A 24,839-nucleotide genomic window follows, 5' to 3' on the forward strand; every position below is an offset into this window, starting at 1 on the left:
TTTTAGTGTTCAGATCTAATGCAAATGTAAATTAGTTTTCATGCTAATGAGAGAATACATGCTTAAGATCTTTGTCCTATGTTGATATGATGTAGATTAAAAACAACTGCATCATATGACTGTTTATGAGCAGTAATATGAATTCTGTATTCACTTATACATATTCATACTCATCAATACTATGAGGAGCACTCATTTTTTTAATTGAGTTAGTTTCACAGCTAGGTGATACAAATGGAGTTGTAGAATTTTCAAAGATATTCATGGTATGTAAGGGGATAGTTTTGACATCACATTTCTGACCTGCTCTGGAAAGAATAGTTAATATGCTTACAAACAATTCTTTTTTGCCTCAGATGAGAGCAGTGCAAGAACTGATTGACTCTCAGAGGTCTTTGAAGATGAGAGGTCTTATCTAATGCTACCTGCGGGAAGCTCCTGGTGTTAAGTAAATAATGTTAAAACCAGTTTTGATGTAATGCTTGTGTTAGCCCTAGTTCTGTACATAATCAGCCTATATTGACCTAAATTATTTCCTGATAGTTAGTGACATCTACTGTACTATTAGTGAATTACTATGGAATTGAGTGAGGGTTGCTTTGGTTTGGTTTTTTGTAATTGAATGCAAACAAGATTGATGTAATTGTTCTATTGATAAAATCGGTGCCATTTATCCAGTGCTGTAAGAGAGAAGTGTGTGCTTGTGGTTGTGTGAAGTGCTACCTGTTTATCTACAAGGCCGAATCTGAAGTTTTTTCATGCTCCAAAACTGTTTCAATATGAAGGAACTGGAAAAAAATGTCTTTACTTATACTGCATTAATTTTGCTTTTTTACAAGTACTGGTATGCCTCTTGGTAAGTACAAACCATCCTTTTTTTCTCCAGTCCTATTCTACTCTTAAGTGCTGTTTTTCTTGATAACTAGCATGGAATCCCATAGAACAGTCCACGTAACAAAAGTGAGAAGTCAACACATTAAGCTTTCAAATACTGTAAATGAAATTTCATCAGCCTGTTGACCAAAGTCTAACCTCAGGTGCTTATTATTTAAAACTACCATTTCTTCTTGTCTTTTGGTTGTCTCTGTAGTTTGTAGCTTCTTGCTTATTGCATAGAGCAGGAAGGAGATCTGTTATGTTTAAGTTTACATAGCTGAAGCAAAATCAGGAATATATTTTTGACACAAATGTCATAAAAGAATAATTTTTTGAAATGTTCATTGTGTAGTCAGAACAGTGGAGCTAACAAAATACACATTTCTTCTTGAAATGCAACTAATGCAACTACTTCCTTCTAGAGTGGCATTCGTTTAGATGTCTATCTACCAAGCTACACAGTTTTATGCAGGCAATTGTTTACTGAAGTTGATGATCCTTTCCTACAGAAAAGGATTCAATGCCATAACAGAGGGATTCTTTCACCACGGTTGACTTGTGATAGGAAAGGGAACCCTGAAGAGGGTCCCTCAGAATTGCCATAAAATTAATGGAGACTGTTAGAGCATTCTCTAAAAAAAACATGGTTTCACTTGCTCCCATCATGAACAGTCCAAACTCAAGAAAAAATTGAACACAGGCTTTGAGTAAAAGAAAAATAAGCAGTTAAAAAAAAAAAAAAGGAAAAAAAAGGATAATAAGTTAGAATTCCTAAGGGGAGGTTACTCTAGCTTCTTTGAAACAGAATATGCTGGATATCAGTGAAATGTTGAACTTAAATCGAGTTTACTCATAGGCTATCAAAGCTCCCTTCAGGGTGCTTTGAATACTTGGATTTACTTGTAATAGAGTAGTATATTTCTGATTTAAACTGATATAACACTGAAATTCTGCACTTTGTCAAAGACACAGCACCATAAATGGATAAATATCTTCTTTTTTCCCTAGCATTTTTTAGAAGGTAGTGAAGACAGTGTTTTTAGATTGTTCTTGAACTTGTTTCTTCTTTTTTGATAGAAAACCCATCTATAACCCTGTGTTTTAGCACCTGAAATTAAGCAGTACTTTATGAGGTATTTAGTAGAATTAGTTTTTGACAAACCTGAAACTTATTTGTCAAACTTTTTTTTATTTTTTTATCTTTACTGGTTACTTTCAGGTTTCTTAGCATTCTGCACTCATTAATTCACTTTAGGAGGAGACAAAGTAGAAGCGCGTACATTTTATTAATTTTTCCTTCAGTTCTTTAGTTAGATGGTAACCACTGTATTTGCAAGGAGTCAGATTTTGGAGGCTGATTCTAGTGATCTGCATTCAGGAATTTCAAATTTTAAATGGAAGGCAAATAATCACAGTTTTAGAAGAACATCTACTTATTTGGAAAATACACATGGAAAAATACTTCTGTCTTTGCCATGATTCCTAAAAGCAATTAAATTTCTCAGTTACAGTAAGGCATGTATATACCTACAAACATATACATCTGTTTTCATTTTGCTAGTCCTATTCTAGATGTTAATACAGTAGGATATGTATAAACATCATAATAACTGCATTTAAAAAAATGACATTTCTAATAGCAAACTGGTTTATTTGACAGTACTAGATAAATACCACGATTGTTTAAAAATGTTATGTTTCTTTAATTTAAGCAAATTGGGGTTTTTTAGGCTCTCATCCACTGTGAGCAACTGAAAAGTGAGATGGAACGACAGAAGAATCATCTTGAAAAGGAGCTGGCTGCCCAGGCGAATAAGAGGGCTGATGAAAAAGAAGCACTGCGGCAAGAAATGAAGAAGGAAAGGGAGGACTTGGCTGCAACGGTATGAGTTGGTTCTTTTTCTGTTTGTGTATTACAATGAGCATATCATCCTCTTTAAACTTCATTTGCTTGTCACTTCTACCATTTCTTTAGAGCAATGGTAGATAAGTGATCCTTTGAGTTTGAATAACTGAGTTTTGTGCTATGTCACTAGATTCATATGAGGTTGTTGATGTAATGCACTTTATTTTAGTTTGCATATTTTTAATGCACTGTGTCAGAATAAGAAAGGATTAAGTAAAACGTGATGCAAAGTTTGTACCTAGCTCTTTTAGAAAAATTATTATTTAGTTTGCCAAGGCAAGCATTCAGAAGCTGGCACATCAAATCTAGGGTTCTTTGCTACTTTGATCTTCTATATACATTAATGTTACGATATCATAATTTCAAAGTGATCTTATCATATGTTTAGTTTTCCCACCTGCAGAAATGTGTTGGAATCTCTTTTCTCACTTTTACTAATGTTTATAAACTCTCTGAGACAGAATCTGTCTCATCGTTTATGCTGCAACCATTGTGATAGTCTTGATAACCTTGTTTTAGACTTCTAGATGCTGCTGTAATTTGAGTATAAAACATGAGGGTTTTCTCCCTAATGGAGTCTACAAAGTAAAGCTCAAGCTAACGGCAGTAAGGCCATCATTGAGGGGACATTTCTAAGGTGATTGAAATTGGAAGAAATGTAGGTAGATAAATGCTTCATGATTTAGTGGTTTTCATGCTTGTTTGATCTGCAGTGTCTTCAACCATTTCTGGTGGAGCTTGGAAACAATAGAGTGAATTTCTCTCCTGATTGTAGACTTTTTTTCTTATATTTTGGGACTAAGTTGTATGACGTATTTCTAAAAATCTGGAGAGCACAGACTTAGCAAAATAAACCATTTAAGTGTGTATTAAAAAACGCCTTTGACTCCAATTCCAGATACAAAACCAGGTATTAAGCACAGTGATAGGGACTGATATTTAAGTACATGAACTGATCATCAGTGATCTGTTGCCATGGAAACTGAAATTAAAAAATTAACCTTCCACTGGAGACATTATTAAGCAATTCCTTGTTTGACTCCTTGCTATCTATTAGAAGTTATACCTTTTATTAAGTTAGGGTTTTTTCTGTTACAGAGTTTCTTTAAAGCAGTATATTCACTTCCAAAATACAGTCTATTAGACAAGCATTTCATACTTCTTTTTGGTATAATATTTCAGTCTGTGTCATCACATTAGTTTGTATTTCATCACCTACTGTGATGTGTTTTATTGGAACCAGTTCCCACTTGAAGTAGTTGTAGTCTTTTTTTAAATCCTGCATATACATTAAACAACATATAGTGACACTATGATGATGTCAGGCCTGGTAATTAAAGATATGGGATGACTTTGTAGAAAATTATGACCTATGTTAATGATTTACACCTTCATATGATTAACTAATTTTATGTTTTAGGATTATGAGGTGGTAGAAATGGCATACTGTGGATCAAGATTCATCTGACTATTTTATTGCGTACTTCATGAAATGGTTTGTTTAAAGGGGAGAATTGTCATGATACATAAATCAGGTGGATGTATAAAAGGCGTGAAAAGTAGTTATGAATATATAATCCTCTAGGTTTGGCTTTGAATTTCTGGAAGTTAACCTAGAACTGTCAGACACCATTATTTCCACTTACATTAGTAAGCTTCAGGGCTAAATAGCTGAAGGCTCACTGTCTCTTTTTTATTGGTACATTTTTTAATCATTCAGCAAAATTTCATCTGAATTACATTAGAATTTTTAAAATACTATTTCTATATGAGTTTTGCACAACAGTATGCTTTGATCTATAGTGTTGAAATGTTTTCTGAACTTGAAAATTAATTTAAGATCTGTGGTTGGAACAACAGTTTTCTTTAGCTGGGAGAACATGATTTGGTATGAATCAATCTACATAAGGATGGATAAGGTGGTGTTAAATAGTAATCTTACATTGCAAAACTAATGTAGCCAGCTACTTCTGACACCTTGTCCATATTAACAAGTCCTAGAGACTAGTGCAGTCAATGAATAGTTGCAAATAAACTACTGTATCAAAAATAAATTTAAAATAGTGAACCCTTTAATAAAATAATGCAGCCATATTCTATTATTAATAATATGGGATGTTTTTATTCTACATGCTTGATTTTTTTATTACATTTTTAATGGTATGTATTTTGTCTACATACAGTTGCTTTTGAGGAGAAGGTTCAATCCACAAGAGATTAATCTGTGGCTGGTAAAATTGCATAATTTCACTGTTCTTGGACTTTTTCAGGTGACAGCTTTGTCTAAGGATGTGGCTGTTTTGGAGGCTCAAGTAGAGAGAATTTCAAGGGAAAAGAATTCTCTGGTTAGCCGGTTAGAAGAATCACAGTGCCAGCTTGCATCTCATGAAATGGAGATGAATAAAGTAAGCACATTTATAAAGGAGTATTGAGCTTGGTTTTCCTTATCATTATGACCTGAAAGAAGAGAATTTTTATCTTGTCCATTTTCCTCTGTTTTGTGTGTGGTAACTGTAGACTCCATCTCAGTATCCCATAGGCACTATCACAACTGCAGGAGTAAAAAAATAACTTTTCCCATTTCCAAATCACCTTGTCATGCAGAAGCTAGCTTTTCTACTTTGCAGCCTATGAGGATCACTATTTAAAACACTGTCCTAATGTTTCAGTAAGGAATTGAGTTTGGTCTGAGTGAGACAACTGAGAATTCAACAGTGTCCTTAATTGCTACCTGTGTGACTTGCAGTGCTAAAGTAAAGGGAGGTATATCAAATCACTGTTTAAACTTTTTATGTAGTATACTGCTTAATTCAGTACTTTTGATAGTGCGCCTCTTACAAAGGCATCTTATAGTTAAGAATTACAGTTTAACATGCATCTTCTGCACTTCTACACATCTTGTGTAGGTGTATCACTCTTGGGTGCTTTCTTTTGCACATTTCTCAATCTAGTAGAGCCTTAATGGGCATCGTAACCTCAAAAAGAAAAAAAAAATTGTTACAGCCTTTTGGGATTATTGGTAAGGAATATAGGCATCTCAAGGCCCATCCTACCTCCCCAGTTGTTAACTGCAAGGATTGGAGGAGCAATTTATTCTTTGGGCCTCTAGAGATTTCAGTAAAGGTTTCCAACAGTTCCTGTCTTCCCCTGCTGCCTTGGCTAATGGAAAGAGGCAAAAGTATTGCAGAAAATTCACAGCAAAAACATCAACTTACTAGAGACTTTAACTGAAAGACAAATTAGTATTTTAAAAATGTCAGAGTGGTTTGATTTACCAATTCTGAAACACACTTTTGGTCTTTCAGGCTGGGTTCACAAATGACTAGCACCACTTACAGGGGTGAGGAGGTGGTGAAAGAGGCAGTAGGTACAAATATTCATAGGTCTGAGAACTATTTTGTACCCTACCAATTTGAAGTTACCTCTCTGGACATGATACTGTGGTTCCAGTCCCTGCTTTAGTTCATGTTAAAACAAAGGTGAATAGGTGGTCACTTTGCAATAATCAGTTAATTTGCACTAATCTTGTGAGATTGGAAAACTTCATTTGTGTCCCTGTACTAAACTGAGAAGTCTTGAAAATCCTGGAGGAACCTCCCAGTCACTGAGCTGACAGGACTATGTGCATCACCCTGACATTTTCATTGGCTAGTGTCATCTTTGCTTGTGAATCTGACTTGTTTCCAGACTCAGTTTGCCATTATTAAAAACAGCAAATAGCAACATTATTGTTTTGAGTTTTATCCAAAATATTATTTTTATTCGTGCACCAGAAGTCAGGGAAAGAAAATATGGAGTGAGCATCTATATCCTTCATTCTTGAGGAGACTGAAAAATCCATTATTAGGACAGCACCATCTGCTGAATCTTCTGTGTTATTCCCTTTGTACAGCGTGTGGAGGAGCTGAAGGCAAGGATTGCTGTATTTTTTTAATTTCACTTGGAGGAAGTGACTTACTGCATTTTATTACATCCTTCAGATAAAGGAAGGAGGAGGTAAAATCCAGGGTTTGCAAGCTATGCCGTTGCATCTCGAGATTTTTTTTAGTTGCATATAACACTTCAGTATTTAAAATAATGCTAAGAACTTTGCCTTTATTTAGAGAATTTGCTGCTTTGCATTATTTGCAATGGCTAAATTCACAAGCTGTTCTTTAAATTGATAAGTGATGCTGCTTATTAGAAGTTATGACAGTTGGTTTAGTTTTTTCCTAAAGTGATTTCATTGCAGTATGCATATTTGTTTTTCCCTACCTTTTTTAAAAGGAGAAAAAAAAAAAGTGAAAAGGAGAAGAGATATAAGACTGAAAAGCAGAAATTAGTTTGGGTTGTAGAATATGTGAGAATGTTTTTGAGAAGCACAGAGGATTTGTAGCAGCAAATTAAAAGGGTGTACATTTAAGGAGCAAGTGCTGAAAGAATACAAGCAAGGCAGGAAAGTAGAGTGAGTTGGAAAGAAAGTTGACTAAGTGGAGCTGTGAGTAAACACTTTTTTACTTTTTTTTCTCACTAAGGAATGTGCATGTGTATGGTTAGTTAATTAAGGTGAAATGAACAAGCACAAATTGGAGGTGATGGCACAGGATAAGAACAAAAAGGGGACTGCTTAGACTGGAAATTGGAAGAGTAACAACCCTGCACAGCAGTAAAGTTATGTGAAAGTGATTAGTGATCTTCTGGTTTTGTTTTTTTTTAATTTCTTTCACTTTTTCCTAACCCCTTCATACATCCTCTGAAGTTGAGCTGCCAGATGGAAAGGATTGAGGAGGTAATAGAGCAAACACTCTCAACAGCAGAGAATAATTGTCCTATGTAATATCCTGTGAAGTGATTTCCTGAAATGTTGCTTTGATCCATTTCTTCTGGACCATGTATCTATTTAAATAGACTTTTTTTTTTTAAAGAATTGATCTTCAGTTTTCAATAAGTCTGATCAAACTTTGAAAATTACTTTGTTAACATTTAAACAATTTCTTTCTCAGCACTGTAAAATTGGCAAGCTAAAATACACCTTTATTTAGGAGTGTGATAGATCCTTTCTTCTGGGTTTTGAAAGTGTTGACATAGACTTTCTTGGGATTTTACAGAGAATGAGAGAAGAGTATAAAACCAGCAACTGTCATTTAACTGTAGTGATATATATTTACAACATAAGCATTTATATTTAGCAAAATCTTGATCCAAATATATTTGAATCTAGAAAGTACTGAATATGTCAAAGTTAATGACTATATATAGAATTCAGATCCACCTTTCCATATAAAAACATTTACCATTTGTAGACCTAAAATATCTGTAAATTAAAAATATGTTGCATTTCAGTGACCTGTAGAGGGCACCAAAAGATCTAATTGCAAACCCTGGTCTATGGATTCTCCAAGATAACAGATCATGTTGTCTGTGTAATCTAACAGGTGTGTGGAGAAATGCGCTATCAGTTGAATCAAACCAAAATGAAGAAGGATGAGGCAGAAAAGGAGCTCAGAGAGTACAGAACAAAAACTATAAGGGAGCTTGAAATTAAGGACCAGGTAAGAGAAAATACTGCTATGACTTTGCAGTTATTAGTAGCCTAAGTAGGGTTTTTTCAGAAGCTGGAATGGTTCATTTTTCTAATAGTGGTCATTTATTGCTGTTAAATGGTTTAAATTAATGGCAAAAAGCCAGCTTTTACTGCTAAATAAATACCTCTTGGTTATCTTAATCTTGTTTTCAGCCCTAGTATGTTCAGTTTTGCGTATCACTCATTCCATGCTTTCATATAGAATTACTCTATCGTATTATTCATACCAGCTACTTAAATTCTATGTACTGTATACATGTGTTTATACACTTTTTTCTCACAAATAAATCCACACATAATCACCTATATATGCAGCATAACATAAAGCAGAACATTAAAGACTCTAAGCATAGCCTAATGATACCAAAAATGAAAATCATTTATCTTCCAATTTCTTTAAAGATTCAATGTTACTGAATGCTGAGATTCATAGAAAAGTTTAAAAAAACAAAACCAAAACAAAAGTAACCTTCTAGAAAAAAATAACTATAGGAAAAAATCCACTTGGCATTAACTGTTGGTTATTTAAAACGGGGTTTTATATTAATACAAAAACTAGTATATGCCTTACAGGTAGTCTGTGAGAAAACATCCCATGCAGTAAGGAAGATTATTAGAGTAACCTGCAACATACTTGGCAAACAGCTTGAACAGGTGTAATCTGCATCTTTTGAAGTGCCCTTTTTCTTGAGGTTCTATCCATTTTTCTCTAGGACTTCAAACTTTCAGTATTCCTTCTTAAGTTGTGATTTGCACATAACAGTCTTCTGAATACACAGATATATTAGAGGCACATGAGGATGATTCTATTTGAGCAGCTTATCCAACAGGTTTTGAACCATTCTTTTTCTTTTAAATAACTGAATAAATCATTCCCTGTATAAGAATATATGTAGGGGGGAAATGAAGTATTTAAAAAATTAAATTTTTAATTACCAGTTCCTCAAAAGCTGCACATAGGACAGTAAGTTTATTAACTTAATAGTACAAGCTTAGTCTGGAAGCAATAATAAATAATAATAAATTCAAGTTATAATGAAAACATATGCAAAGGAGGAGTTTATTAGGTGAAATAGCCCTTCAACATGTATAGAAAAATCATACAGCGCAGAGGAAGAGAGGTCTTAAAGCATTCTTTTTTTCAAAGTTTGCTTTTCTTTTCACTCCTGCATCCTTTAGGCCTAAGGACAGTGAAAAACAAAAAACAGGCTTGTCGTCTGTATCTTGACAGATATCACAGATAAAAGAGTTGGCATAATCTTGGCATACAAATAAAACAAGATGTGTTTAATAAGATACTTGAAGAAGTATCTTGGATTTTAAATCCTGTTCTCCAACTTGCTTGAGGATTGCCTTTTGAACAAATTGCAAAATTTAACAAAATATTTTAACCTCATGTGATGACATACTGGTATTTTAATCAATGTGGGGCTAAATACACTGAAATGTGGTGATTTATAATTTGATACAAAGTGAAAGGATATGAGAGAGAGTTCCTATCAGAGAAAAATATTAGATAATTAGATAAAAATTAGATATTCAGTAATTATGCTATTATATTGTTCAAATATGATTGTTGGTTCCTGAAAAAAAGGAGAACAAACAATTTTGAAATTCTCATACTCAGTATCTAGCAGCTGTTTTATAGCTGTGACTCCAGTAACCCAAAAAGTTCTGTATAGGTCCTAGGATTCTTTAATATGTTAAAAGCAGCCCAAGAAGAGTGTTAGATAGAGTGTCTTGTTCTGTTGTTTCTTGTTGGCTGGGGATTTTTAAATAAAATTTTAATTAATGTTAATAAGTTATTGCAAATTATTTCATTTGTAAAAAATTAAAACAGTTGAATTGCATCTATCTTCGTATTTAAAGAAAACCTGGAATGTTTTATCTTATGTGGCACTGAATAGCAAATAATAATTGTTCTTTGGTCTCTCAGCCATGACCTGACCTTCTGGCTAAGAGACAGAGCTGATACCTTCCTTGGACACCATCTGTTCATAATAAATACATATTTTTTTTTTTTTTAAGTAGAGAGACAATAATGTATGAGTATTTTCATGCTATTCTGTATTAAATGATTTTTTTTTTCTCTTTTAAAAGCAAATGATCATGTTTTGGATAGCCTTTTATCATATTGAGAGCAAGTTTACTGTTTCTTGAGGTGTAATTGTATTTTTAATTGTGCTGTGGATAAATTTTAGTTTTGAAGATATTTTTTAGTTTACATGGAGTGATGTTTAAAAAAGGATTAAAATTATTCAGTTGTGTCAGAATAGGCAGAAAGCCCCACGTGTGCAATTTAGGATCACCAGATACATATATCTGTATGTCAAGTAAATACAGGTTGGTATTTATCATATGCTGGTATTTATAAATCTTACTCAGATTTGAACTTATATCGTTTAGGAAGCCTAAAGCAAATATCTATTTTTGGTCTTACTCCCTTTTACCCTAATATATTTTTCCCTGTATTTATTGTTTGCTATGGGCTAATACCCATGTGTCAATATCTGTTATAACTCTCTGTTATTAACATTTTACATGAATATTTCTTAAAAATTAAGAAGCAATGAGCAATGTTACCATTTAAATTGAATAACTGTTTTCTAGTATCATCCATCATGATCCTGATTAACATCAGGATTACGGAGGTAAGTGGGGGGAAAGACATGAACCACACAGTTTCTCTACACAAAACCCACATCTGTTCATCTGGCCCGATATGTTGTAAGGTAGCATAACCTACCGCCCTCTCTTTTTCTCTCTGTCAGCCCTCCCATTGTGGATGTAGCTGTGCTGAAATAACATTGCATTACTTAATACTTTTACTGCTTAGGAACAAGGTTTATAAATTATATGAATATAATGCCTTCACGGTAGTAAACTCTGTCCACACTAGGGGTTGTACTAGCACAGCTATATCAGAGAAAAGTCACGCCCTAACCTCAATTGCTGTTATTAGAACAAAAATTGTGTGGCATATTTGACACAGCAGGGCTTCACTTTTATAATACTTTTTTTGTTAATTTGTAAGCACTGCATGGCATAATTTATGCATTTCTAACAGAAATCATACTTCTGACACACGATGGAATTATTCCTCAGATTAACATCGCTTGCTCTTTTCTGCTCTGCCTTATAAAAATAAAAATGAAGTTCACTGTTAACATTTTGCTTTTTGTTTGTCTGAAATAATTTATATTTGGCTTATAAAATCTTACAAGCTTCACTACGTAGAAGTGAAAACAGTTTTTAATATTGGGTTTTGCAGTCCAAGCCAATTTGGGAGTCCTGTTTATTAGATAGTTCTTACCAGTAGCATGGCTCCACTGGGAGTTGTGGTGTCCTTGCAATAAAGTAATAGGACATGTTAAATTCAACTCCAGAAACTAACTGCAGCTTTTCAATTATTTTATCATGTTTTGTGGAATCAGATAAATACTGTGTGTAGAAATAAATCCAAGCTAGTAATCTTAACTTGTAAAAAAGTCTTTAAATTTGGGCAGCTATAATTTGAAGGGGGGAATTACAGAATTCTGTTGCCTACCTTGTAGATGACAGAATTAAAAGCTACAGAAACACTGTACTAAAACCCACAGATTTTTAAGAGTTGCCTGCATTGCAGTTCATAAGTCCAAATAAAAAGAAGTCAATACTCACTGACATGCATAACCTATACAAATAGGAAGAGCTACACACCAAAGTATTTTTCTGCAGTATGACAGAACCTAAATGATGCTTCTGTATATTATAGACTGACAATTTTGCAGACAAATAAAAATCTGGCAAAATTGCAGTCCAAAAGCATTTTGCCAAAGGGTATTTTGGGAATGTTTATCTCATTTGTCATAAATCCATGATTTATAGTAACCTAATTTAGATGTTATAAGAGGAGAGATTACTGACTCTGTCTTCATCAAAAATAGTTCAGGCCAAGAATTTGGGTATATATCCTGGAAATGTTTCAGAGTATCCAAAGCAAGACGAGTAACACCTTCTAAAGATCCTGATTCACTGAAATGTCTTTTTATGAACAGATACCAAGCTTTCATAAGTCAGGTTTTAAAATACTGGAGTATTCAACAGCTGTGACGTTCAACATATCACCAGATGTTTGAAACTTTCAAGTTTTAATAATTGGTGAAGATGGGTTAGGATTATGTATTATGTGTATTCTTGTAACAGTCTATATCTATATCTGATATTATATTTTCTCATTAGTTAAAAAGATGCTCTGGAAATTCTGCTTTGAAAACAAATTCTATTAAATTTGTAAACATATACTTGAGTAATATTTACTCAATATTACTCAAGTATAATTATTATCAGTCTGGGGGGAAAAACTGAACAATTCAGAAGACAGCTTGAAACTCTTAGCATGAAATTTTCTCACCTGGTCTGACCTTGAGTACAATAATACAAGTAAATATATTTATTATATATAATATTATATATATGTATTATATATACTTGTAAGTATAATAATAAAAGTAGCAAACCCAAATTACTTTTGGACAAGAAAGCATTAATGAAATGTGATAACCTTTACTGTAACTGAACTCTTCCTAATGAATCATTGTGTTTTGGGCGTTCAGTGCATTAATTTGAAAATGAGTAAATAAGGAGTAAAATGGCAGTACTTTAAGCCTTGCTTTGATATGAATTTTCTGGCCTGCTCAGGAGGAACATAATTCTTTTTTTAATAGCTGAACTTATTAGCTAATATCTCAAGATTTTTGAGGAGGACATTGACCTACAACCCTGCAATATATATAAAATTATAATATGCTCTGCTATGGCATAACTTTCCTCTGTCAGCTATCCATTCCTCAAGGATCAGTGGTATAAGCAGCCTTCATTAAATCCTGTCTATTTGCTTAAGAAAAATCCTTGGGACTAGGATTCCCAGTAGCAGACTTCTCTTTACTCCTTATCTGCATTTTCTGTACAGGTCTGCTTCCCCTAAGCATCTGGCCTGTTAAGAGGAATAACACAGGATCAGGATTTTATTGTTCATAGGTGTAGTTTGGCCCATGTAACCTATCTATGCTCCATGATCCGTAGTGATGTCACCCTACAGTATATGGAAAGATAAAATTGTTTATGTGCATTAAAAATTATTAAAATATATAGTGGGTTTATATACTTAAATAAATACTTGGTTTCTGTTCTGTTTTTTCCTTCTTCTCTGACTCGAAAAAATGGTTGTTTTATCAACATTGTGTCAACAATCAGAAGAAAAGAGTGTAAAAGTCCCTGTCACTCAGTTGTTATTGCCTACGTTTTCTTTTCAGTTATTCCTTAATGCTGTCCAGGAAGTAAGAACCAATCTCACATCAGTAGTCTTAAATAGTGTTTGAAAGTATAAAAGGAACAGTTTTTGTCCTCTCCTGTTTTTCAATAATGAAGTAGGTGTAATCTTCCCCTTCCTTTTTCTACATGCGTCCTTCCTTTTCTGAAATTTTTATCAGCAAGTGAACCGTGTATTTTGCACTACCTCATTGTCCCCATCTCCCACCTGTGCAATCGCTTAACACAAAAAAATCATCTTGTTCCACTGTGAACAAAATCACTTTCTTATCTCTGCTGGTGGCTGCTGAGCTAATCTGTAGTACAGCAATGTTCTCTGTTAGAATGTGACTGTAGTAATCTCTATGGGATTGGAAGTTTTGTTCTTGAAACAGTATTGCAGGGCAAATTAAAAGCAAATATTTTCATGGAAATGATGAGGTAAATTCCATGTATAATATGTTTCAGCCATTCACTCTTGTCCTTTCCTAGGGTATTTATCTACAGGGACCATGTTGCTCTTCAAGAGTTTGCACAAGAACAGACCTTAAAGATTATTTCTTAATTTAAAAATTGCATGTGTATCCTCATAAATCTATACTTTGCAATATAATTTTTTCTTGCCCCAGCTAAAAAATGCAGGTAACAAGTTTGCTTCAGTGAGATTTAAAGTGTGTTCCTCTAAATGCATCCACCCTCCATGCTATTTCCATAAAGTTCTTCCAGCACCCCTGGTCGTCCTAGGAAACTGCAGGGTCCTGTCTGTTAATTCTCCATCAATCTGGAAGCAGAGGGCTTGTGGGTGATGGCTCGTCTTGAGGCTCTGCATTTTAGTGGAGCAAGGTGAGTGGTACTGCCAGGTGCCATCACACTTTTCAGTACAAGTGGCAAAGGGGTCTCAAAACTACTTGTCTTTGAGGAATTAAACAGTCCCACCAGATCCAGTTAGGATAACAGCCATTTAGGAAATCACAGCCTGCTTCGTTATCTAGGCTATATCTTTCTTGTCCCTCTGGTCTTTACAGATCAACTGGTTTCTGAGCTAGCCATACAAAAAAAAAACTTTCCTCAGGAACCATGCGTGTTTCTTGGGGCTACTTCTCGTGTTTCTGCTCAGGTTACTTGCCCTTCCTGTCAGGAAAGGTTTTCAGATTCCTATTTTAGGCTAAATGATTTTTTTAGGCTAAAGAATTTGCAGTGATCCTGTGTGGTTTTGTGAATTAGCCTCTTAGAAGGAGGTGGGCTTTGTGAACTCCTTTAAGCCTTGTGTGCATATTTGTATATTCTCATCGTTTATAATAAATCTGTTTCCAGAATAGAGTTTTCCCCTTTGAAACCACATGTAGCTTTCATGAGTACTTTGTGTCCTCATTCAGATTTGAATGGGAAGCAGCAGTAAATCAAATAGAGTGCAAAAGGGAGAAAACCATTGTTGGGATGTGGTGGGGGTTAACCTTGTGATGGCCCTAACTCTCTTTACAGAGTTGGATAGTTCTTCAGGTGCAATATGCTATGTCAGATGGCCATGCCTGGGAGGTCTGAGGTTTAGAGACCACTCTGAACCTAGAGTTGCTTGATTGATATCAGGATGAGGATAGAAATGACTGCAAATGACCCCTGCTGCATATGGCCTGATAGTAATCCAAGTAAAACACTTTAAAATCGTTCCATAAAACCAGTCTTGTTTTGTTGAGTTTTTAAATAAAAAAAAAAAAGAAAATAAAATCCAGTTGGTTCTGTCCCTGATTAATTAGTATATTATTAGGCATGGAAGGCAACATAGATCAGTGTGAAAGACTGCAAAAATTCCTATCAATAGTATACGTAGTATTTAAATGTATGTGCAAGGCCATACTGGAGGCACCTCTTTGAAAGACTTGGTCCTGAGCATTATCACTGTTCTTTCTGCTTTGAAGGCTACTTTAGTAAATGAGGCTAAGCTTTTGAGCATCATGGCCTGCAGAAGTGTATTAATTTGAAGTGTGTATATTTTCAGAGATGTTGATTGCCTTTTGGCGATGTACGTTCAAATACCAACCACCACAGTGATTATATTTCACTTTTAATTACTCTATATTTTTTCTTCTATTTTTGGTTCTATTATCTGCCCTTTCAATCTTTTCGTAAGGGTGGAAAATGAAGTATGAAACAACAACAACAACAAAAAAGTATTATAAATTCACATTAATATTTTGCTCTCCTGAATTATTTTACTGCGGAATTTGGGCAATGATACAGTCAGTGCAGAATTTCCTTTTTACGTTACACTCTGTATTATTTTACCTGATGTGTGAACATACTGGGGTGACAGTGAATGCCATAAATCACTTAAGAATTAATTTGCTTAAATTAATTTTGTTAAAAATATTCTAAAGTTGTTTTTTGCATTTTCCTCAGAGAACAAGATTTTTTATCACTACTTAATCATTCTCATTTGTTAAAAAAAAAAGTATTTGTCTTTTCTGTATGTTTGTTGTTATGTAAAATTCTGTGAAAAACATCTGCTAGTTTGAAATTTAAAGTTGTATTTTTTGCATACAACAGAATCAGCATTAATATGAAAAAAATATTTTAATCTTTAATTTGACTTGTTTTGAATGAAATTATTATTTCATTTAATCAGATTTTACAGAGATAGAGATGTCTAGTTAAATAAAAAGCACATTTTTGCAACATGCAGAAGTATTGTTAGGAGAAGATAATATCAGGTTTTGAAAAGGATATTTGAGGATTGATTTAGTGCTTGAGAAATCATCTTTTATGTTTTCCAGCAAGCTGCATTTATGTAACTGAATGAGCATCTCTAGTGTGTTTCCCTAAAAATGTGTTGTAAAAATCTGAAGAGAATTTTCAAATGCCTCACAAACTAATGAATGAGAAATGAAACACTTAAGTGCTTCAAGAATAGATATGAAAGGGTCCTATGTGCCTTGAAGCAGAAAACTTAAAATATAAAAGGTGGTTGGAGGTAATACTGAAAAAAGAATAATCAATTTGGAATAAAATTTTACTGAAGTGGTACATCACCAATGCTTCATTTTTGTTTAAGTAAAACTTCTTTTGTGTAACTGAGCTGAATATGGATGCAGGAAGGTGTCAGTGTCTTTCAGCTACTAATAATGGTGTTTCTCCTACTGAAGTTTAGCCTGCCATCTTTCCATGGCAAAGTGCCTGTTGATATTCCTGAGAGTTGTGGCAACTGCAGAACAAGACATATTAAATAGTACTTTTGAAATTATGTGCAGAAGTAATAAGAACATTAAAGTTGCAGAGTTAAGCACCAGAAGTTGCTTGTTCTAACCTTAATGTAGTCTTGTTGTACGTATACATTATGATAATTCTGTTCCTTGTTATACTGAAAATCTGTTTCAGATTTTCTTAAATGCAAGATTGTCATCTGTCTTTTTGCAGTTCTGTGCTCCATCTCTTGTCTCTCACATACTTTGAAAAGTTAAGTACCTTGAAGAAATAACTTTCTGATCATGTGGTAAAAAGCTGTATCACAGGTGATAGGCACTGAGGGATCAAATTAACACTGCATGAGAAACAGAGCTGTCAGCAAAATGCTTTAGTTGGTTTGTTTCTGTTTCTGTCCCTACAATTAGACTGTGGCCTGGATAGCAGCTACAGAACTACTTACAGCTTCTTGATAGAAGAAATGGTAACTGAAGTAACACAAAAAATATTGTGAGTAAAAGTTGGGAAAAATGCTGGTAACATTCCCTGCAGGAACAGTGAAGAAGGTTCATTGATTCTGTAATTTCTCTGTAGATTAAATCTGAATTACATTGTGATGACCTAATGTTGGACTAGACATACTTCAGAATTCAGGACAGGGTGTGTTTGTCATACTATTATTGTTAACAGGAGAGAGAAGAGGGTTCTTTTTTATTATATTAACATGTCTCAGATTCTGAGGGTTCATGTTTCAAACTATTACCTGAATTTTAAAAATTAAGTATCCCATAGTGTTGAGAGCATGATCTGTTTTCAGCCAGTAAGTATGGTGTGGTGTGTGGCTACTACCAAATTCTTTTGAATGAATATTTTTTGGTGTTTCAAAAAGAATAATTTAGTTGATAAGCCTAAATATACCTGGACTGTCTGTTTCTGAGTTGCTGTTAACATAGTTTATTGGGTAGCATTTTTCTGCCATCCCTTTCTCATAAGGTTGCTGTTTCTGCCATGGTCATTACTAGAATTCTAGAATATAGGTCATGCTGCAAGCACCTCCAAATACTGATATTTTAAGATGTTTGTTTATGTCTGTATATACCTACAGGTATGCACAAACACGTGTATATGAGTGTAAAGGAGCTGATGCTGGATTTTGGAATTACTGATGAAAGTAGCACAAGTAAAATTGTTTTTTAAGCCACAGTTTTGTTTTCTTGATACTTCTAATAGAAATTATATGACACCTGTGAATGTGTAAAGATCCTGTCATGAAGTAACCCTTCCCTATCTGACAATTTCCCCCTGAACTTTCATGACAACTAAAATCTATGGATGTGTTCTTGAGTTCAGCCCTGAAGGTTCAACATCTGGCTGATGGAAATTAAACATTTTCACCAGAGGTTCTTGCACTTGGAATTTGCTTCCTTCTGTGGGTCTGTGTCAAAACCTGACTGAGCCTGTTTAACTTGAGGCAATGGTGTAAAGCCCATCTGTTCCTTGAAACTTTTCCCTGAAGGAGTGATCTAGAGTGTATTTATATTCTCAGCTGTGGTTGTGCTTTTTTTAAGCTGATGCTTTTGGACTAATTTGTGGTTTGGGTTTGTTTAAAGGTGTGCTAGGTGTGCTGAGTGGATGTACTTTTAAAGCAGTTTTTAGGAATGTTGCACAACTTTCCTCTCTTTAACTTGTGAAGACAGTGGAGAGTTCATGTTCCTGTTTACTATGGAAGTGGAGAAACGTTTATGAACACTTATGAACTGCTACTGTTAAGAGGAATAGAGAACCCGCTGAGACTTCTATTTAAAATACACAGAAGTCTGAAAAGTGGAAATGCAAAGCATTTGTAACTGAATATCTTTGAGCACTTGATTTTAAAATATTTTGTCAGTGTAATAGGTTGTTACTTTCTTTAAAAGGGAAGAGTATTAATGATTTTGTAGTTAGATTTACTATCTTTGCATTTGAACTTGGAATTCCCAATATAATTTAGTAGGAGGTGCATGTGATAAAGCAAGCTGACATTTAAATTCTAATCAAAATTTCCATGATGAACCTTTGTTGAGTGCTCTTTGGGGGAAAAAAGTGTACAATTAAGTAAATAGCAAAATTTTTAGAACTCCAACACTACTGAAATGGTGGTGGTTTTCTGGATGAAGGGATTGTCTCTTTTCCTCCTATTAAAGTGTTAACTTAAACTATTTGCTATTTACAGTAAGTTATGATGTCAGACAAATACAATTTTGTTATGAAGGTGCTTCAGATGTTTGTATTGGGGTGGGTTATATTCATTTGTTCTTATACAATGTTTGAATAAATAATTTGATTAATTAAAGAAGATATTGCATCTTGTCTACATGAGGAAGTTATCATAAATAAGCTGTGGTTTGACTTTAAAGTATGATAGCTAATCAGCAGTAACTCCTTAGATGAACAGTTTTATTCTGTACTACAAATGACCTTGCATAGTTTAGCCGAGTGAAAAACATGCAAGTTCCCTCCAGCCCCAATGACAAATAAATATTTGTGTAGGGAGTTAGTGCAGTACAGTTACTACATAATAAAACTACATTGTCAGCTTATTCTATACTTTACTGGCCTTCTTAAAAGCATCCTTAGGACAAAGTATAGTATTGTGTTACAGATATATTCCTACAGGTATGTTGTCTATGGACTTGAAGAAAAATATATTGTTTCTGAGAATTTCTACGAAAAATGTTTAAATTGCTGACAAAAGGATTGGGATAACATAAGTCTAGTATGTATCACTGGAATTGAAGATGCTGGTCATGAAAACTTAACTATGGTTGTTTGTAAAATGTGTTAATAGACTCATCAACTTTAGTTACTATGTTGACATATAGGGACTAATGATATTAATAAAATAATAAGATTAACAGCAGCTGGTATGTTTGGGGTTCAGACAGAAGTCATAAATACTTCTTTTCAATAAGAGTAAAGTCACAAAATTACCTTTATTCTCTTGTGTAATATTAGATGACGAAGCTAAATGCCCCCTTGTCACTTGTTATGTAATAGCCATTAAAAAAAAAAAAAAGTAAATTAATTATCACAAGAGCTATCCTGTATCAAGCAGCTTCTAAAGTTGGTCACTGTTCCACTGCCTTTCTGGCTCTTCAGCACAGTGAATTCAGCCCACAAATATGGAGCCTTCACATGAAAATAATGGAAAATACTTGATTGCCTGTAACTCTTAAGCCACATGAACATAATAAAATTGATTGTATATTAGAATATTTAAATATGAAACACATTTTGACTTTTCATGACAATGTAATTTCAACTACTTTAATTTGCTTGTTTTGCAGTTTTTATCAAGTAACTACTTTTCTTCAAAAACAGAAATGTGCATTATTTTCAGGCGCTTTGATCACTTTTTTCTTTTGTCTTAAAATGTATCACTATGTATTTCTTAAATATACTTTCTTTGGTTTTATCATTTTCTAAGAAAATAGAAAAACTGGGATTAGAGCTGAATGGAAACAAAAAGCAGTTGGAACAAGCCCAGCAGGATGTGACAGGAGCCAGAGAGGAGTGCCTAAAACTGACAGAACTGCTGAGTAAATCTGAGCACCAACTGCACCTCACCAGGTACCCCTTATCCTATTACATGCTGTAGTACCAATTTCTTCTGCTAATTTTTTGCCACAGGCTTTTCCACAGTTGTTGTAGATACTTGCAGTCATTGACTGCATGGGCAGCCCCAGTCGTGTTATGAGTGGAGATTTGAATAAGTGACTTATGAACTATAATTTATAAAAGTGAATTAGTAGTGTGTATAAGAGGCAATGTTCAGCTCTAGTGGTGAGATGGCATGGTTTTAGGCAAGAGGAAGAGCAAGGGAGGCTGCAGCTACCAATTTTTTCTGTTGCTGTGATTAGTAGGACAAATATATTTGAAATGTTGTTTGAGACTGTAGTGTAGAGCAGCACCTTTGAACACAGGAGTTCTCAGATTAATAACCTGAAATTTCTTCAGCAGAATGACCAGGAATATGTATATAAATGAATGTAATTTTTTCTGTATGAGGTAAACTTAAATATGTGAGGAGGGTGTTTTGGTCTCTTGCTCAGTGAAGATACAGTACAATGCATTGTGTGATGAGAGACTTACCCTGAGCATATTCCATCCTTGGGTATAGTTCCCAGTGTCTTTTGCTGCACTATTCATTACATGTTTCTAGAAAATTCCAGAAGGTTGACATGCCAATTATTCATTGCAACTTGAGTTTGGGTAACTGCAGAACTTTTTTCCTTTCGTCTTGGAAAATGCTATTGTCCAACTGTTTGCAGGCTTTTGGTGGTGTGTGTGAGTTTTTTGTTCCATTGCCCTGCTTCCCCCAAGAATGAACATCCATAAAAACAAATCTGGCAGCTTTTACTCAGTACTTAAGGAAAAAAGTTAGTTTAAATTTTCCATGGGGGGAAAAAAAAGCTCAGATTTTTATCACTTAACAGAAGTCTGTGTGTTTATCCAAGTCTTGTACTTTTTGGGCTTTGTGAGAATTCTGCCATTGAGCAAATGGAAATAAAATAGAGCCTTGTCTAAACTATTAAATTCAATGAATCATTTTTTTATTCAGCTAAATTTCTGTGTAATTCAGAGCACGGTTGTTTAACAGATGGAAGAAAGTACCACTCTAACAGCCTGTATTTAGAGAAAAAAATATGCTAGAGGTTAATGAACTTGAAAAAAGTTTTGGGTGAGTTGTTAAGATATCTAAAGTTTGGATTTAGCAGAACTTTATTAATAATGATTTGTTGTGATAGTTAACCAAATGGCTTTACCACGCTCCTTTTAGCAAAGGCTGATTATATGCAATAAAGCTCTGGATATCTTGGAGGAAATGTGACTAGTGAATTTATAATTTTTAAATTTTTTTTGGTGAAAATACTCAAAATGTAAAAATGAGAACTATTGTCTGCTTTTGCATAGCGAAGTAATTAAAGCTGGACACCTACCATACAGATGATTCAGGTATCTTTTTGATATATGGTCTCTGACTTGGAAGGCTTTTGAGATGCAAATCATTAGAGGCTGGGAACAGTGTTTTGGGCAAGTAATGCTCTGTGCTGGCCATGTTCTCATATAATTTCACAAATGCCTGCTTTTTGAGACAGATGCTGAACTGCCATGGCTCCTTTGACCTAGTTCAGACACTCTTCTGCAAGGTCCTGATCTCCTTGGGGGTCTTTTTGTTGTTGGTGTTGTTTGGTTTTTGGTTTTTTTTGTTGTTGTTGTTGTTGTTGGTTTGGGGGATTTGGTTGGTTGGGTTTTATTTTATTTTTGGGGGTTGGGGTTTTCCTTTGTATTATTTTGTGTTCATGTTTGGCGTCTCCTTACAAGAATTGAAATGTTTTCTATGCTGACATGTATTTATTAGGAAAATGCATATGTTGAGGCATGGGAAATGAGTTCAAATTTTTTTTCCTTGACATTCCCCAAATTCTGTAACACTTTGTAGATTTTTGTGTTCTCTGTACACTTGGACCGTCTGTCTGCTTTCCAGGAATACATTAGGTGAGGTTGCTTGAAGAGGGGGGGAAAGATAGAAGGAATTCGTTGGTCCTGATCTGTTACCTGTTTTCCCCTTAAACTTAAATTCATACAGCAGGGTTTGAAATATTCTCATAGTGCTGCCTGTTTTCCCTGCCTTGCAGAGGAAAACATCCCCTGTTGAAATGACACTTGTCCTTAGCCTGTACTCTTTCTTCCTCTCAGCTCACCTCCTGGCAGAACAGGTTTTCTGTGCTAGCGAAGGTGTAAGTTACATGTCTCTAGTGGCATTAGTTTTGCATTTTGAACTCAGTATGTTTTTCATGGATTGGTACATCCGTAGTTGTTGCATGTAAATTATATTCACTTATGGTTTCCCTTCTTTCATTTATTCCCTTCACCTCAAATGGCAACTGTGTCAGTGAAAATACTTGAAGGGTAGGGGTAATAGCAGTCCTATGGGGGTTGTAGACCCATTCACTGTGGTGCTTGCCAAGGAAAACAGATTTTAAGCTCTAGAGTCCTGCCTGTGGGAGGTTGCTGCAGAAATTGCACTGATTTAGTGCATCTCTTGGGTATTCTGGCTTTGGCCTCGTCTTGCTGATTCTCTTCTTTTCAGGAGAGGACCAGCTGGTTCACTCCAAGTCTTCTCACAACGCTGGAGTTGAGGGAGGCCTGTACTGCTGTTACACCATCATGGATAGTCTTTCTGTTGCCTTGCATGACCTGTCTGTACTGTTCTGGCAGAAATTAGAGGCAGCTGAAAGATACAGAAATAATTCTTTGTTTTGTATGAATTATTGTACTACTAAGGAGAAAAACTTCATTAATCCACTTTCTGAGTTTGGATATTGTAAATAAATAGGATTATAAAATGAGTACAAAAACTTTGGATTTTAATGTGCAAAAATGAGATAAATGTATATGAAAGGAATAAATGAGAAAAAATGTGCAATCTGTGTCATAATGAGAAAAGAAAGTACTCTGCAGAACAGCACTCTTCTCCAGGAGTCCCACTTTGCTGTATCCTAGTTTTCAGACACTGTTGATTGATATCCAACTAAACAGCTTCTAAGTTAACAAAATGTACTTGTTAAAAATGAATTTAAAAAGGTTACAATTAGCTATTCTAAACCATTGCCACAGAGTTTAAAATTGCCTTTTCCTGTCACCTTTCTTCCTGGAGCAATATGTTGCTTAGAAATACTTGCTATTAACATGCACTTTCTGCTATTGAATCTACTAGTTAGTAATTCTAATTTGTATATCTTCAAAAGACTGGGGAAGTAGAGAACTTCTACTGTGTAATTTTGCTTGTCAGTCATGTTACTTTGCAGATGTCACCATGCTATCAGACTGACCATAATTGTTTAACGTTTTCTTGGGGATTTCTTTTGCCCTAGTTTCAGCTTGGAGGTTACTGTAGTAGGAGAATCTTATGAAATTAATTCTTAGGTCAATGTTAAATTGCTCTTACTTTGGCAAGGTTAGGTCTTGCTAATTAAGCCTACCTGAAGCCTTTCTTCAGAGAGCAGAAAACATACAGGTCTATTGTTCTTAGTTAATGAGAAAATAGTAATTAAAAATCATGTCAATATGCTCATGGAAAAGATCATGTAAAAGGTGCAAGATGTTAGAAACTTGTCCGAATCTTAGTGTGCTATCTAATGTAAAAAAAAAATTCACTATTCTTGTGTAACAGAATCATCATTAAAAAAACATTCTTTTTTCTTTCAAGCCAGATCTAGAGGTATTATTTGTTTCAGCTGCAGTCAGATGAAGTTCTGTTTACATATGCCAAACAAGTTAAATAAATCCTAAGAAGCGAGGGAATCATCAAATTTCAAAATTGAAATGATGGATGGATGGATGGATGGATGGATGGATGGATGGATGGATGGATGGATGGATGGCTTAAGATATTTTGGACTGAAATTTGACAGGAAATATAATTGACTAAATAGAAGCAGATTTAGTTTAGTTTAAATTTTATTATTGTTTGCTCATATGAAACTATAAGAACTCTTGAAGGTCAGCTTGTAGGTAGGGAAAAATTACTAAATTAACACGTACTTTTATGTTCAGGTGAGCCACCAAGCTGCCTTAAATCCCTGTGTCACTCCCATGATGGACTTCTTTAGATTATATTACTGCGTCAGTGGGTGTTGTTTTTCTTGATAATTGTGTTTCCCCCATTATGTGATATTTCTCCCCTCTTTTTGACAATGATATTATCTCTAGAAAGCAGCATATCTAAGGACATGTCAGTTGGGTTTTAGCAGTGCTATAGTCATCCTACTGAGCACTGGTGCTTCCTGATTTTTTCAGTGACTCCATTAAGGCTAATTTCTATTACATGTACAATAAATAAAGCACATACCCTTCCAGGTTAATGTGGCATTATTTAGTCTCTGAAGCTCTGATGTCATGACCAGTGTTCCCTGTTACAATTTGCAGCCTGCCTCATTCATTGTTTTCCCTATTTAAGCTATACTAATAAATGATAGAATGTAA

General features: G+C 34.5%; 1 protein-coding gene across 6 annotated transcripts in view; it reads left to right on the plus strand.

The window, feature by feature from the left end:
• Positions 1-24,839, plus strand: part of SDCCAG8 (SHH signaling and ciliogenesis regulator SDCCAG8) — a 103,752-nt gene that overhangs the window by 16,794 nt on the left and 62,119 nt on the right. For all 6 annotated transcript variants that reach the window (XR_001520212.3, XR_001520214.3, XM_015620656.3 and 3 more), the window contains exons 10-13: positions 2,607-2,759; positions 5,053-5,187; positions 8,197-8,313; positions 20,278-20,420. Coding sequence is in view for 4 of the 6 variants with exons in the window: in XM_015620656.3 (XP_015476142.1) it covers positions 2,607-2,759; positions 5,053-5,187; positions 8,197-8,313; positions 20,278-20,420 (548 nt within the window). In the remaining 2 variants the exon portion in view is untranslated. The remainder of the gene's footprint in view (positions 1-2,606; positions 2,760-5,052; positions 5,188-8,196; positions 8,314-20,277; positions 20,421-24,839) is intronic.

This window comes from Parus major, chromosome 3 (assembly GCF_001522545.3).
Source record: "Parus major isolate Abel chromosome 3, Parus_major1.1, whole genome shotgun sequence".
In the NCBI taxonomy this organism is placed as follows: domain Eukaryota; kingdom Metazoa; phylum Chordata; class Aves; order Passeriformes; family Paridae; genus Parus; species Parus major.